The 17,667-nt window shown below is 41.8% G+C and overlaps 1 protein-coding gene across 1 annotated transcript in view; it reads right to left on the bottom strand.

The window, feature by feature from the left end:
• The window catches only part of CD7 (CD7 molecule), a 125,784-nt gene extending 108,551 nt beyond the window's left edge, over nt 1-17,233 (bottom strand). The window contains exon 1 of the mRNA XM_069654623.1: nt 17,141-17,233. Within this exon, the coding sequence (XP_069510724.1) occupies nt 17,141-17,213 (73 nt within the window). The 5' untranslated portion in view covers nt 17,214-17,233. The remainder of the gene's footprint in view (nt 1-17,140) is intronic.
• Nucleotides 17,234-17,667: the final 434 nt, after the last annotated feature.

The raw sequence follows: 17,667 nt of genomic DNA, 5'->3' as shown, positions 1-17,667 counted from the left end.
TAGGGTGTTTTCCAGAACGCTTGCTACACTGTTTCTGCAGAGCTGGTCTGTAGGACTCTTCGCTGCCTTGATATTTTGTAGTGACTTTAGGCTGTGAGTCACTAAGTGTATGCACACTTCGGACATAAATGATGGTGACTGCAACTTGAGGTGTCAGAAGCAGCCATTTATGCTCCACTCGTCACTGTTTTCCCACGGTGCGGCTTGACACTACGAGGTCTTTTACTCAAACCTAACCATGTCACAGCAAACCAGCTGGTTTGCTGCAAGTTAGAGCTGAGTGGAGCAGTACCGAAAAAGAGTGGTGACAGTGGCAAGCTGCTAGCTGGAGATCCGGAGTGCTGAACAGTGCTACCAAGTGTAAGGTTCCCAGGGACCATGGAGATCCTTGTGGAGAATATTGTGGAGAATGGCACTAAAATGCTGTGAGGCATTCTTGGAGCAGGTGCAGGTGAGCAGGAGAGACCCACTCCTCAGGGAGCAACAGTGCTGCTGCTGCAGTGTGTTTCAGCTGTGTATCACTGGAGGATACACAGAAGGCCCTCCCTTGCTTGTTTGCCTGGACTGAATATCCCCTGCTCTCCCTTTTTATCTGGCCGCCAGTATTTAACTATAATAAGTTATAACAGTAGTGCTGAGTATCGGGTGTGATTTGACACTTGTATGAAGCTTATTTGGCTCCTGTCTTGGAGATATCTCCATATTCACACACATTCACGCATTTACTTTTCAGTGCACATGTGAAGGGAGCTTACTTACTTTTCCCCTTCTTGTGCAGCAGTTTAAGGATTGCACGCATCGGCATACTACATCATATTATAGCTGCCAACACAACATAACAGAGGTGATAAAGGAGATGCAACAGCGACTGCGGAGTAAATCCCTTTGAGCTGAGCATCATCACAACTAGAAAAAGCAGTGTAATGAGCAGCGGCATGAGTGCAAGCGTAATTGCACTCTAAACCCCAAGAACTAAAACAGTCAGGGCATGGCCTCGCATATGTGGCTAAGAGGCCAAAATGAGGCCTCACTGCAAGGAAACCACACTGCAAATGAAGCCACAGCAGACGTTGGCCAGACTGCGGATGGGACTGAATTAAACGGTTCCGTCCACCAGGAAGATGAGATAGAGGATGTGTTACTGAACCATGTAGGAGAAGAAAGACCTTGCACAGATGGGATGGACTCGCAGGATGTGCAATAGGTGGCTAAGCCTGCTTGGGGAAGAACACCTAAACCTATACTCAATTCAAGTAGCCGCCTCTACTGCTTATCCTGACCTTTCACAGATTGCCAGACAGAAAACAACATACTTTTCCATAGAACTGGTTACTGTCCAGAAATAAGGGCGATTGTTGCCATTAGGGCAATGGCAACCATGGACCATTCACATATGAATGATCTAAGTATGATAAAGTTTGTGGACTTGGTTATGCTAGAAGCAGATCTGCCTCCTTTGGAGAGTGTTGTACAACAGACATGTGATTCTTCACTTATAGGATCCCTCACCAAACTAACATTCTTGGAAAATAGTCCAATCATTGACCGTCTGTCAAGGCTAATAGAGGATGAGGACTTTCGCCGAGGGGGGGACTGCTTTGCACCATACCCTTTGGGAAGTCGATAAAAGAATCTGACTTACTTCTCCAACTGTCATCAAACTTAATATGTTGCTCAGTTCATTTGTAGAGTTGTACGATAACATCTATAATGAGTTCCAAGTTCATACTTTGATTTTAAGTGCTATCAAATATTGGATTTATCGGGAGAGGCTCCCCACCCCACTATTTTGCCCCCTCTCTACTTTCCATGCAGCAGCAAGTGTTGAGCAAAACCTAAACGACAGCCCGATAGAAATAGGTGAGGAAACAGACGAGGGAGAAGGATCGTGCCACCCCACCACTATAGAGAGGGTGGTTGCAGCACTTTCTTCTAGGGGGGGGTGAGATCGTGGGCAGCAGATACTGAAACACTGGTGGTGGAGGAGCATGACATATGGGGTACTAGTAGACAAAGTAGGCCAACAGAAACTTTAGATGGGGGGAAAAAGAACAAGAAACAGAAAAACTAAAAACTTGGTAAAAATGAATCTGTATCATCGCATAAATCTGTAAGAAATTTAACAATGTCTTTGTCAGGCAGCAAGTTTGAGCAAGTAAAAAAAAGAGTGCTGACCCACCAATGACTACGGTGTTGGAAGAGAGTGTATATAGTGCCAATGTAAGTGCGCTGGAAATACATGATGAAGGGGTTAGGGGCGGAAAGAATTGTGAGGAGGAAATTGCTTTGGTGCAGTGGTGATGTGCATTACGATGAGGTTACTAAGGGGGGAGTCTGAACATTGTCTGATGTGGTGGCTCAGGCGGACTTAGTACTGAGGCACGATTCTCTGTGTGGGAGTACAAACCTTCAATGTTTAGAGATACTCCTAGGTAGAGGCTGCCCTCCAGCAGTGATAACACAAACAGAAATTGATCCATCAGCTTCTAAAGGTTTACTTTCTGTACCATCTGATCCTTATATGTGAAAACAAACACACCTTTAACCCGTTCCCTATAAATACAGATAGGTTTCTGAGGAAATTGTATTGGCCCAGTCGTGCAAATGGTTCTAAAACCAATGGCTCAGTACCTTAGCCTATTCCTTCAACTAGTGGCATACAGTGGAAGGTGACAGGACCTTCCGACTTTAGGGGCATCACTGGCCTGGTAAGTGGCAGTGACCAAATTGCAAACCACAATACTTTGCATAGGGTTAACAATACTCCTTTTAGTGTATTAAGGTGTGCCAGGAGTACAGATGCAAGGGAGTTGGGAGCCAAGCATTTGCATTTCACACCCGATAGGAGGTCTCTGATTCACCCTGAGGGAACAACTTACACTGGAAACAATGTGAACAATAAATTATCCCTAACTTGTGCATTTGATGATAATATCTGGTTTGCTTGAATAGATATAATGGTCTATTAATTTTCTATGAAATTCTAAGTCTGAGAGCCCTGTCTTCCCTGGACATTGAAAGAGTAGAGTTTCCAGACAGAGTAAACACTAATAGTTGTATCTTATACTTTGTCTTTCATATTGTTAAGTAGCTGGTTATTTCTGAATGTCAGAAATTGAGACACCTGGTCTTTAGGATTGATCATTGGGATGAACCCATGGGGGAGCAAAAGGGGCTGAACGGACTCTGCGACCTGAGGGTAACTATGAACTTAAATGACACTCAGATCCAAAAGGTATCAGACCTCTTAGATAATACAAGTCCCGTGCAGGTGCCAGGTGGATTGATCGGGAGTTACATCAACTCTATGGAAAGATAGTGGTACTTTTTTTTTAGATGTGTAAAGCGCCAATACCCTGAGGCATCAGGGTGCTGTTACATGATACAAAGAGTTTCAATAGAGGAGTGTCATACCACCCATGATACACCAGCGCGGTAACAGTAACAGTACAGATTGGAGTGGTAGTCATGGGTTGTCACTGAGAAGGATTACTGACAAATAGCCAGGTTTTCAGGGCCTTGCGGAAAGCCCAGTATGAGTCTTCTGCTCTTAGTTCTGGGAGGAGGGTGTTCCATTGGTCCGCGGCCACCGATGGGAAGCTCACTCCACCTCTTTTGGCTATTTTTACTTTGGGGAGGACCAGCCGATTTGCCTGGAGGGACATTTCCGGTCTGCAGGATTTTGATCATTCGATTTTCTTAGCCAGATATTGGGGGCCAGTGTTGCTCAGGCATCTGTGGGTAATTGACAAAGTTTTGAAGATGATCCTTTCCCTAATGGGGAGCCAATGTGCCTTTTTTCTGGCACAGGATATTTTTTCTCTTTTGGGAATATTTAGAGCAGCTCTGAGATAGTTATTTTGAATAATCTGCAGCTTATTGATGTTCCGTTTGGAGGTCTCAGCAAAGAGGACATTGCAATAGCCAGTCTCGTCCCGGTGATTGCTCTTGCAATGGTTAGGCAGCTTTTGGTTGACAGAAATTGTCTCTGAATTGATAAGTTTGGCAGTGTAAGCTGCTGAGGAGGCCACCGCACTCACTTGTTTGGTGACTGTTATAGAGGCATCAGGTAGATGCCCAGTGTTTTTACCGATGTTGATACTGGAATTTGGATTCCATCTATTCTGAAAGCGGTATACTGCGGGCTGAGCTTCTGCAACATGGAGGGAGAGCCTGCCAACAAGATCTCATTCCGGCATAAGACATTTGTGACCATCGAGGTTTGGAAGGTAGCGTACACTTTGTAGAGCCTGAGGAAATCTTTGATGTAAGAGCCAGACAGGGAAAGGAGTTTTTTTTATTTTATTTTAATTAAAATGATATGGTTTGATACACAAATCTTTCATCTTCCATTGGCATCATTACATTTCTAAATACATTTCCACTGAAACTAAGTCAATATTTCCAGTAAAGAGGAATGTCTTTCCGCAGACGAGGAGAGGAGCTATGAGTGTTTCTTTCTTTCATCTTATTTAAAATTTCAGGGGAGTCCATAATGTTGCTCCAATATTTCACGATTGTGTAAATAATTTTTTTTTATTTCCCAAAAGTATTTGGGCTCATCTGTCTTTAGAGGAGAGCTGAATCTGATTCTTAAGGAACATTTCTCTGTATTGGTTTCTTTTTTCGGTCAATGCCAGGCATATCATGATGAGATGTTGCAGCAATTCTGTTGATTCATTGTCATTACATAAGCAGCAGTATTTGTGGTCATACGGTATCATTTTCCTTGCTGCCAGGATTTCACGTGTCGGCAAGATATTTAGCGGTAATCTCATGAAGGTTTCGCGAATGCCGTGTGATGGAAATAATTTCAGGAAAGTCCGTAGCTTGTTCAGGGATTTCTGGTCGAATCGGCCTGGGAGATTGTGTTGATATGGGCATTTAGCTCATTTGTTACGATCCAATCGTTATCTGCAATTCTCTTTTGTGCTTTTTGCATTTGTGTGTCAATCGATATTTCTGCTATTTCTCTTTTGGAATCTACACATTTTTTCCATATAGCCAGTGGTTGTTTGATGTTTCCGCTGTGTTTCAACAGGAAGATGTCCAGTGCTGGTAAGTTTTGTCAGTTACTATTTTCCGGTAAAGGTCGAGTTGTTTCCATGTAATAATTGAAGATAGGGATTGGAGGGCTAGTTCAAAACGAATACGGGGCATCGGGAATGATGGTTAGTGCTTTTCTCCAGAAGATGCCCTCGAGTTGTTGCCATGTCGAGTCCTCTATATTGATCATGGTCTCCCCGCCATAGACTAATATGGCTATCACTTTTTGTCTGTAGAAGGTTATTAGTGGTGTCAGAGAGAATTTCCCGAATTACTGATGGAGCATTCAGGCTTGGTGGGCCAGTGATAACGCTTTTACTTTTAGATGCTGGGTTCATTCTTTTTCAACAGGAGATTGATTGAGCCACACTCCTAGATATTTGTATGTTTTCACTTGATGTAATTTTTGGTTCCCAAGAAAAAAAGATATAGGGCCTCATTACACGGATGGCGATAGGGATTTACCGGTACCGGTAAAATACCGGTACCAGTAAATCCCTACCGCCTTACTACGAGGTCCCTTTGCGGGTTGGGGGATTTAACGCCTGCTTTTTGCAGGCGTTAAAATCCAACCCGATAAGGGACCTCGGAGCTAATTACGGCACCGCAAAATTGCGCTGCCGTAATTAGCGCCTTCCCCATTCCCATTGAGCCCTATGGGGCAGAAATGGGAATGGGGAAGGGCAATGGCAGAAGGGGGATTTACCGCCCCTCCAACCTTGGAATGGGGCGGTAAATCTCCTTTCCGCCAAGGCGGTGCCGGTATTTTACCGGCATGAGCCATGGCGCTAATAGCTAATAGCGCCATGGCGCCATGGCTCACCGCCTACCGTATAATGAGGCCCATAGTATTTGACTTCCTCTTCGTTTGTCGCGAGAGAGATATGACTTTCGTTTTTTCAAAGTTTATTTCCATTTGGTTGTTGGTTATGTATTCTTCCGACTTATTCAGCGCAGTCTGTAGCCCTCCTGGTGTTTTTGCTAGCAAGACAATATCATCGGCATACATCATACATGATATGGGTATGGTATTCAGTTTTGGCGGGTTTATCGTAGGTGTAGATATATATTCCTCGTAGTCCGCTGTGAACAAGTTGAAAAGGATGGCTGCCAACGGGGAGCCCTGTTTGAGTCCATTTAAAGTTTTTATATGTTCCTTCCTTGGACATTCTGATCTGATCAACGTGTTCGAATAGAGCAGCTTGATTGGTTTGAGTATGGCAGAGGGACACCACCACGAACTTAGCTTTTTCCATAGGGCGTATCTGCTCACCATGTCGAACGCTAACTTTAAGTCTACAAACGCAGCGAAAGTTGAAGGTCAGGATTTAATAGCTTCCTGTTTTAATGAATTCAGCAGGAAGAGACTGATTGTTCCAATGTATTTGACGAATCCAGTTTGTCTTACTGCATATCGTTTTTCTTTGACTGCCCAATTATTTAAGTGTCCAAGGAGCACTTTTGCAAATATCTTTCCAAGGAGGTCCAATAAAGCAATAGGGTGGTAGTTTCGAAGATCTTTCGTGGCCCCCGCTTTCTAGACAGGGATCATGATTGCTTGTTGCCATGTTGGCGGGATGTTATTCGTCTTCTAAATTAATTCAAAGATGCTGCAGCATATCTTCTCCAGACGTCAGGGTTTGTTTTAATCATCTCATTCAAAAGGCCGTCAGGACCTGGTGCTCGGGAGGAATTTAACTTCTGTATTGCATTCTGGATGTTACTTGTCTCCCTGTCGAATTCCCAATTTTGATCATTGTCGGTCAGAGTGGTGTCATCTTGCGAGATCCTTGCTTTATAGAGATTTGTGAAGTGTCTAATCCAACTCTCCTCTGTAACGTTGGTGATCAACTGGTCTGGTTTCTTGGATTGGCAGGTTAGTAGTGACCACAGCTGTCTTGTGTTTCGATTTTCAGTGAAAATAGCATTTTTTCAGCATCATCCTGTTGGATTATCATTTTGTGGTTCTTCAACCAGTTTTTATATCGTTGTTTAGCCAATTTGACGAGATTTAATTTGTCCGTATGGTTCTGCAGTTTTATCGCTCTTATGCATCTCCGGAGTTCTTTTTTTTTCTCAACCACCTTTGGGTTATAGGCATGGATGTGATTTCTAGTAGCAGTTCATTTGAGTTGTATCGTCTGTTTAAAAGGTTCAAGTAGTCAAGCATAATTCAATTTCTGGAGGACTTCAAGGCTGGTATTTTGGAAAATGTTCGGCAGTTTGTCAACTGTCTTTTGCTTTATTCTAAGCCTATTCAGTCCAGAGTTGATTGCCAGAGGAGGTAAAGAAATGTTTTCATTAGTTGGATTGCAACCAAGCCAGGATTTTATCACAATGAAGTGGACCTGTTCTCTGATTTCTTGTTGTCGCTTGTCTTGATCTTGTCATAAATTCTTTTGGACATGAATATATACTCAATGATTGCCGTTGTCAGGCGACGAGCCCAGGTCGTGGTTGTGTTCCAGGTTTTGGATCCGTGCTGTCTGTGCAGCTTAGATTTCTAGATGATGTTTCTTTCTTCCACAGTCTTGCCTGCAGGGAGATCATGTTATCGTCAAGTATGTGACCTTGACTGTCAAATAGGTACAGATTTAAGTCGCTGCAGATGATAAATTCTATGTTAGGATAATTCACTGCTGCTAGATCTATTGCTGTGAATACTGAGTCTATGAACGTGTCATCTGCTATGGCAATAGGGTTCCAGTAAACGTTCATTAGTCCCCAACATTCTTGTGGGGGCTTGTCTTCTCAATATTAGGCCTAGGGTTAATTCGGGTCTGTTTGAGTATAGTAACTTGCACCCATGGGTTCAAGTTTCTGGATTCTAGTATTTTCATGTTCTCAGCAATTTTATTCATGGTTAGAAGACCTGAGGACGGGCAGCCTTTTGTTCTTTTTATTGCTGGATTCATTAGTATTGTGTATCCATCACATACTGGTTGTTCAAGTAACCAGGATTCTTGGATACAGATAATTTGGGCATTTATGAGATATTGATTAGTTGCTCGAAAGAGATGCCAGTGCCCTCTTGTGTTCCATGAACATAGCGAGAAATTGGCAGCCTTTCATTTGGTTAGTTGTTACTGCTGGCTCCTGTCAATGTGATGCTCATTTAAAGGAGTATTTGGATGTCATCGGCATAATTTGTATAGGATATGCTGATGTCATCCAGAAGGTCAAATAGGGGTTTGGTGAATATGTTGTACAATGATGGGGAGATGCAGGAGGCTTGAGGGACGCCACACGGTATGGGGATGGATTTGGGCACTCGCAGTGTCTGAGAAGACTCTTATGAATCTACCCTCTAGGTAAGGATGCAATCCAAGCGATAACCTCATGGGTAAAGTTAACAGAGGTTGTGTCATGGTCTACCAGGTCAAAAGCAGCCAAGAGATCCAGTAGGAGGAGGATGGCTGGGGTGCCCTCATCGCTTAAGGCATCCAGTTGGATTTTTAAATCCAATAGGGCTGATTCAGTACCATGACCTGGCGGAAGCCAGATTGTCGAACTAATAGGATCTGGTTCAATTCCAAGTAGTGTTGGATCTGAATGTATGCAGCTCGGTCCAGGATCTTAAGCAGGAAGGGAACTGTACTGATTGGGCATTCGTTGTTAGGCCCCTTTGGGACAAGAGATGGTCTTTTCAGTAGGGGGAGGACCCAGGATTCTTTAAGGCTGGCAGGGACCAAGTTGTCAGAGAATGAGGTGTTGATAAATTTGGTGATGAAAGGGGCATAAGCTTTGGAGTAATCTTTGATGATGGCTACTGGGCACATGTCTCCTTTGTAGTTGGACGGTTTGAGGTTTCTTAGGATAATGGTTGTTTCTAATGCTGAGATATCTGGAATGGAGGTGTGGTGTGTGTTCTAGTGACAGGCGGTGAGTTGGAGAGGGTGATTATGGCTTGCTTGTCCATGATCTCCTTACTGATCGCAGTTCTACCAGCAGTATGGATCAATTGAAATTCATATCATGGAACTATTGAGGTAGTTTGCATTTGCTTTCAAATGTGGGAGCTATGTCCTTACTTTACTAAAACAATGTAATTGTGCCTTTTTGTAGGAAACTTGGATGGCATCACACCAGATTTATTTTCTCCAGCCACCATGCCGAGTTGTGGAGGCTGTGCTGCCGGTGGTCTGCTAAATGTGATTTGTTCTGCACAGGGGTCAATCACAGAGGAGGTTTCAAATCTCCCAATTGGAGCACTGGTTTCGTCTACATAGCCTAAACCTTTCTATTCCCTATCCCTTGTTTTTCTCTTCTTTGTCCCTTCCTTATCCCTGTCTCCCGCGGTGACTTTGAAAATGTTCTCACTTGGTTGGTTAGAGTGCATATGTACTAGATGTCACATAATGTGAGATATGGACTTCGCATCATTCAATGTTCATGATTTGCTATGGATTTTCGTTTTGTGTTTGACTTGTGAAGGGGATTTCACACCTGATTACGAGGCAGAAGATATGCAATCACGTACATAGATAATGTGCTTAATAAGGAAATCCATCTGGAGTCTGCAGACACCAGTAAATTGCACTGTCAACTGTGGATGGTAAAAAGGGTCTGGTTGCAATTGTGGTCTACAAAAATCTTTAGCCCTCTTGCGATGAAGGGTGCTGCTAGATTGCGTTGGTGTATGGTGGGGTCACCAAGGCGCCCAATAGTACCATCAGGAAACACCTATAACTAACTGTATCATGCACTTGCAGAAGTCAGGGGCTCGTCACAGTGTAGCTGCAGATATTCCATAGATAATTAAAGGATAGCGTTCCACTGGAGTCTGCAGAGAGTGTATGCTCAGCTCCCTTTTGCAATGGCAATTGAACTATTCAAATCAGGGGACCAAACACAATTCCTGTTAATGAATATATACTGGCGTAAGGGAATGAGTAATTTGGATGAGCTCATGTGAAGTATTTTAGATTGTATAGTAACCTGGCAGTGTTGGAATAGTAGGGGTCATGTCCTATTAGCGTGCAAAATAAACACAGCGTGTCTTGCACTGGATACCAAGGAGGAAGCCTGGGATATTTCCTCTGATATGGTGGCTGCAGATTTTAAAGCACAGGCAGGCAGGAAGTGGCGTGTAGCTTTATCAACTGTGGGTCTTCGGTTTCTGAATGGAAGGGTGAAGGGAGAAGAGTGCCGCCAGCCAACATGGCACTGTGGAGCTAGTCATTCCACTCTGAACTATGTTTTTGTATATCACTTTTTGTTCAGTAACTCCGCAGAGCTAGAGATTATAACATATAGTTGGAGCGATCATTGTATGGTGAGGACTGATTTTATTCAGCTCCTCTGTAGTAGACTAGGCAGTGACCAGCAAACCTAAGAGTTAACAAAGGATTCGCTGGATAAAAGGAACCTGAATAATAACTTAATAAGAACATGGAGGAATCCACGCTGAATGGAAATTAGCAGTTTTTAACGTGGATAACTTTGATACTTTTTTGGCTGATTTGGAAAACAACATAATGAGTAGAACAGTAGCCATCAGTGGGAAAGCAAAGTGAAACATTCATCTCCACGCCTTTGATGAACACCTCACAGATAGGAGAAGGGACATGAGGAAATCTATTAGAGAAATGAAAAACGATATTCTCTACACTGATATGAAAGTGAGCAAGTGTAAGACAATTAAACAGAACTATAAGAGTTTATACAAATGTCAACATTCAAAGTTGCTCCAGAGGGACGCAGTAAAAATGCTGCAGGTCCTCATTAGGAGGGATGCGGGTTCCTTCTGGGATTTAGTTAACATTCAGGAGCACTCGACTGCCATTTTGCACTTAAACACATTACCTGATGACTGCTGGGTTAAGCATTTTGAGAAGTTTGATCAGTGGGTTTTAGGGATATGACCACGGCTTTCCCAATAAACCAATTGGGCAAGGGATGAACCCTTAGGATTTGAGCCAATGAGGTTCTGGATGCAATAAAATCAAGCAAGCCTTCAAGGGCCCCCGGGCCAAATGGCTTAACCAACAATATTCTGAAGGAGGACCCCCCTGCCAAGCTTTGATAGATTTGTTTAGGAGTATTGCAGATAAGGGCTGCTTCCCAGAGTCGTGGTGGACTTCTTTTGTGGTCCTAATCTACAAGAGTGGTGCAAGGACAGATTCTAAGAACTATCGACGGATCACCCTGATCAATGTGGATAGCAAGATCTTTGTGTCCCTCTTGTTGCAGCACTTGGAGGATTGGGCATGCTCTATGGGAAGGTTGAGCAGGCACCATACCGGATTTAGAAAGGGCCATTCGACCAACATTAAGGATCTAGTATTAAGAGACATCCAGGAGAGAGCATGGGCAGATAAAACCTGGTTTACCTATGTTGCCTTGATAGACCTCACAGCAGCATTCCACAGAATTGATCGTGCTAGTCTCTGGTCGAAACTAGACAACTGGGTGAATCAGGGTGAGATTGAACAAAGAAGGGGGTCTTTTCAGAACAATTAGAACTAATTCCAGCTTGAGACAGAGGTGCATTTCGGCCCCCTGCCTCTTCAATTTATGTGTATCGGATGTTGGTGAACATCTGACACCCTTTGCATTCATGTCCCCAAAAATCGGCTCCTTAAGATATCCTGGATGGCTTAAGCTAACAACTTCTTGCTCTTTGACAACATGAGGATCGGGCTGCAGAGGCTCTTGCTGGCCTTTTTAAAGTATGCTACAGACAATGGGCTTATGATTAACCCAAGCAAAACAAGAAGTTTTGCGTTGTCTAGGGCCAAGAAATCCAGCTCTTATAACTGGTCATTTGAAAACACTGTGGTAATATGCACTACAAGTGTTGTATATCTGGGCTTCCATATCTCAGCTCAGCTGTCTTTTCTGAAAATTCGCCTTACCCTTGCCCAGAAGGCTGCATCCTTGTCCAACCAGCTGTTGAAAGTCGATAGAAAGTATGGCTGCTTCTCAATAAAAACAGTGATAGACTTCTACGAAGGGAGTGTTGTGCCGAAATCGATTTACGGGATGGAACTATGGCCCAAAGTTGTTTATCACGGGTTGGGTACAATAGAAGCTGCTATGTGGAGACGAATGTTGAATATTTCTAACACAGTCCCACTGTCTTCTTTTCACTTTGAAATGGGGTTGCTATCGCTTAGGGTGCATGTTCAGTGTCAACTATTGTCTTTGTTCCGTAAAATAAATTTCCCGACTAATGAGTCACTGTATGCCGAAATTAAGATCTGTATGGAACTGCAGCATGATTTGGGTGGCTCGTCACAGCGCATTTGTAACCTAAGGGAACATTGTGAAAGTTTTCTGAGCAAACTTAATCTTGATATGGAGGCCTTGATCGCTAACCATGAGAGGTAAAACAACGCACTTTATAAAGGGGATTGGATCAACACAATAGATTCTTTACATATATACTGGTCGTTGACACACCTCTGCATGAGTACAAAAAGAGAGCTATTGTTGCTCCATACCTGCATTTATTCCCTACTCGTTTTAATTGAGCGATTTTAATGCAATTTCGTTGAAATGTGTTGCTAACAAAAGAGATTTGCATTGCCGATGCTGAGTGTCGATTCTGTGAAGATAAAGAAAGTATCAAAACTGTAAGGCACTTATTACTAGTATGCCAGCATTGAAGTCGAAAACTTTGGTATATTTTAAGAAACTGTTTTTTTTTTTTTCTATTAAATGGGACAATAATGAAAATATGTGGAAAAGTGGTGTCAGCTGTAATACAACGACAGGTGGGTTAGCCATGGCTGTTTTTCTAAACTCACTGAACTTGAGCACTTTGTAATTTTTTCAGAAGAACGTACTTTTTGGTATTCTGTTATATATTAAGTACTGAAAATCTGCAAAAAGACACAGACGCTAGCAACATAATACTTGCAGATCCAGTGCTGGTCGCGCCTCTTAAGCTGACTGTATTAAAGCATTTTGGAATCCTCCCAAAGAATGCATTTTATCGGACATTGACCTGAGATATTATGTTAATATGAAATAGGATAAGTCTGTGTATATGGAAATGTTTTTATAGCAATACGTAGTGATCAGAATGACATTTATTTAGTCTATATCCTTGTACTATGTATTTTCATCATGAAATTTATATGACTGTTTTGTTGAATTGTAAAGGATTTTTATACAACATATACAAAGAAATAAAATAAATCACCTTTGGACATGCCTTAAACCTAATGATGTATAATACACGTTTACTTGGATGTTATTAAGGTGGCATTTACAAAATAGGCCAACATAATATTGTGTACTTGGATAATAGTTAAAACGTAACAGGTTTAAATGTATTGTATATGTAATACATATTTCCTTTGGTAATTTTCATGTTGGTTAAATGTTGTTTTTTCCATTTTACCTTGTTTGAATTATATTATATTCTCATGTGTATAGTTAACATTGTCCACAAAAGAAATGCTTTGCAATTTCAGAAAAAGTAGGATTTTACATATGTCTCCTTCAATTAATCAGTTTACCTAAGTATTGCTCAGCATGACGTACTTCATCCTCACAGCTTCAACCACTTCCTGACGCTCGCATTTCTCGAGATGCCACTCACAAATACAATCTTCACTGTTTGAAGATAAATATGTGTGTATAAATGGTGATTCCAGAAACATTGGGTGATGGCCAAGACTGAACAATGCGGTTTTCCATTTAGTCTTGATCTTGCCATTTAACATTTAAATATTTTTTGGCTTGGAATTGTCCCTTACATATGCCTTGAATGGGACATGTAAAAAAGGATGGCACTTTGCCCATGTTCTCAATTTGTTTTATTCAACAGAGGGCAAAGGCAGCAATGAAAACGCATCTGAATGATTTGATATAAAAAAGGGAAAGCAGGAATCAGTTTAAATAAAGCAGTTTCAGCATGCCCTAGAGACCATGGTATTGATTAATTAATCTTTTTATAGTGAACTTAATATCAGAAACCTGTCTCTAAGTGCAGGACTGTGATTTGAAACTGTGTTTCTCTGCTTTGTATTGCTTCCAAGACAACTACGTTGCTGCAGAGCTATCCTCCTGGTCCGTATGAAATATGCAAAAAAAAAAGTATTAAAAAGACTGTTTTTACACATAGGTTTAAGAAAAGGTCGTTTTATGGGCCACCTAATGGTACAACAATTATAACACTACTCTATCTACACTACCAATGTTCACAACCATAACATTTAGAACATTGGATTTACCAATGCTCTGGGCACAGTGACTCTCAGCACTGCCCACAAGGCCAGTGCATATTGGCCATGGCCTGTGCTCAACAGTTACTGTGCCCAAGTGAAAAGCACAGTGATCCTGCCTGCTGTACCATCTGGTCATGACCTGAAGCTTTAGCAAAGGTTCAGGGTGTCGATGGCATTACATCGACACAGTTGCACTCCCTGCATCTTCTCTCTAACGCTTAGGTAGGATTGTATCTGCCAACGGTCACCAAGGCCTGGCTGTTGGTCTAGCCACAGCCACAGGGGGTCATTCAAAAATCTATGGCCATGCGCCGTGCACAGTGTTCCTATTTTCAAATGAACGCTAGTACCTGACAAACATCACCTGTGTCTTTTACCGCGACTAGCTGGATATTTAGCCCTTTTATTTGCATAATTCTATAGTAATACACATGTTTATGCAGGTAATTGTTCTTCTGATTTGGTGATTTGGTAACATATCTATTGTTTGATAGAAACAACGTGGTTGGTTTTAAAAGAGATCACTTTGTGCACAGGAACATGTTAACACTATCTGCCATTCTAATTCGCATGCTCAGTAATCCTAACACACACACACGCACACGCACGCACGCACGCGCAGGCGCGCGCACACACACACACACACACACACACCGCCCCCCCCCCCCATTTACTCCTCCATGTAAAGCTCTGTTCTATTTTGGTGCGACCAGCATTTGAACCGGCGGACTCCATTGGTATATACTGTTGTAAAGCACCAGGCAGAGTTCATATTCAAAATTGTATGTTAGAGCACAACACATACGTGTGAACGTAACAATGCAATTTAGGAATGATGTATGGTTAGGCTGAAAGAGAAATGTGAGAGAAGCCAATCTCTGAAAAATATGGCTGGTATTAAAGAACCATTGCACTGGTGCAAGTAGCACAAGGGCAAAACTTGCATAATAAAAGCCTGGAAATAATGTTTTTACTATAGGCTAGTTGTGACATCACAGCTGACCTCTAATAAGAAAATGACATCAGAAATTGCACTGTGATAAGTTTGTACACCTCAATGTGACATAACAGTGCCTGTTGCTTGAGGCAGCAGAGAACATTACAGCTATCCCTGCAGTACTTAATTAAAGCCATAAAATGCTGTTCAAATTCCTTGCTTGCAGAATAGTGTTCTGTGACACTTTGGTGCCATTAATTAAGAAGTAACTATTTATGGTAGAATGTTTGATGTGTGCACTGCTGTATTTTAACACATGGGAACACGAATCTGCATGGTATTACTTATTTTAAAGCATGCAATGAAAACATATGTCCAATACCTTTTACTAAACTGCTCTAACAACAAATACATTGGGAGCTACATTTTACTTTAAAGAAAAATCCAAACAGATTCCATATTGATTCTCTTATGATATATTATGCAAGAGATAAGGTGTTAAAGGAAATGACAGTCTGTGGCCATGAATGGCAAGGAATACGATATCCCCCACCATACAAAAAAGGATATCCCAAGTCACCTTGGAGTTCTGTGACCTTATAAAGGAACTCAGCCTTCAGGTTCGTTCGTCTATCTGGTCACAAAACACCTTGATGACTTGCAATATCCTTATAAAGTATGGTAGGGGGTACCTATACCATATATAATGGCACACTCACATTGAAAAATGTTTTGCACCATGTCAAATAACAATGATCAGAACAAACATTATCCTTCTGGAAAAATGAATCCAAAGATGCGTTTTTCACTAGTGTAATTTGCTAATTACACTTACACCGGTGCAGTGTTCCTGTTGTATTACTCTGAACGCTCATGTAGTTCCGTATAAAATGCATTTCTAATTTGCAACAATAGCAATTAGCAGCGGTTCAAACATTGAGACCCCCATGATGTTTCATGATCTGATCTCAGCTGTTATGTGGTCTAGTGTAGGGAATAGTAAATCCTTATAGACTGAAGGAGGGGTCATTATCACTGTATAAAGACCTGCCAACAAGTAATGGCCCGAGGCAAAGCTGTGGCCCAAAGGTTGGAGAAGCATCATTATCCCAAGTGATAATTACCCCTCCTGAGGTCTATAAGGTTATTAGCACGTAGTGGTGGTAGGAATACATGCTTTGAAGTTTTGGTGTTGAAGTAAAAAATCAATAGTGACTAAAGTAAATAGACAAACTAAGTTAGTAAATTAAATGTGGTTTTATATTGCAGTATGTAAATATCATGGGTTTCTTCATGATTTAAGCAATTTAATTGAAACCCTGGAAAAACTGGAGCAGGTCTTAAATTAGCATTCATTGAAAAGTGAAATCATTTTTGATAGTTCAGCTTTGTCTTTGGTGTATTAAATAGAGTGTTGCAGCAAAAAAAAGCAGTGATGTACAAGAAGTGTCTTGTTGAAATACATATTTGTTGGCAACTGCATTGTTGTTTCTCCATCTGCTTTTGAAGAGGGAATGCACACAATGCTAGCAATAGCAGTAGTTATTAACTGTGTTTTAAACATTCTGATTGGCTGAGAGGAGAACAATAACAATCTCCATGTGGGATTCAGAAATATTCCTTCCATTTCTTGCTGATCATCCTCAGCAGTTATAAGGGACCCGTGCTTCCTCACGTTTAGAGTATGCTTGACAGGATGATTTAGAGTATTGGGGAAAAGTTTCTTTTTAACATATCCATTTAAATTGACCATTTCAGAGCCAAACTCCTAGAAGTCTTATGAAGACGACAGATCACAGAAATACCTATTTTGCCCCATAAAGAATTTGCAGATGAGCAGAAACTCTCTCTGACGCATAACTTTTCTAGAGTTAAAAATAAATGTTTAAAGAGCAAGTTGAAATTCAGAGCCGACTTTTCCTAAATGGATGCCCAGCACATGATCAAGGCATGCCATGCATCGAAACGCCATACAGACCTGTGTGGGAGAAGCTGCACAGGAGCAGAAGAATGGAGCACACCGAGACCGGGCATCTGCGATTCAACTTCATTATGAGGCAAGATACAAGTGTTGCTCACCTCTCTGCTCTTACACTGAAGAAATCCCGCATTGTGACACCCCACATCGTACTCCCCTCCCCGTGCGGCCACAAAACCAACCTTCGGACTTCCTCTCCATCAGTGATGGTAACATAATGACACATTGCAAAAAGTGTGAAGACAGTAAAGTCAGTTCACGAATGAATAATCCTTTCTGAACTATTTCAGCCCAATGCTGAATGTTTTTAGTTTGTACCTAAAAATAATACATGTCTAAAGCCAGAAAACGTCAGAGGAGACTAGTTTTTTACCACTTTACACTAAACAGTAACACGTTTTCAGTCAATGACAAATCCAAATTCTTCACACACCATTTTCCATGTCACAACAGTGCTATTGCAGCATTGCAGCCGAGTAATGACTTAAACTGAAACTTGAAAAGGTATATTTTGTGCCACATTTCAA

Source organism: Ambystoma mexicanum, chromosome 3q, assembly GCF_040938575.1.
Source record: "Ambystoma mexicanum isolate Mex_15411 chromosome 3q, UKY_AmexF1_1, whole genome shotgun sequence".
NCBI lineage: Eukaryota > Metazoa > Chordata > Amphibia > Caudata > Ambystomatidae > Ambystoma > Ambystoma mexicanum.
Note: the sequence above shows the minus strand (reverse complement) of the source record. Positions and strands in the feature narration are given on the sequence as shown.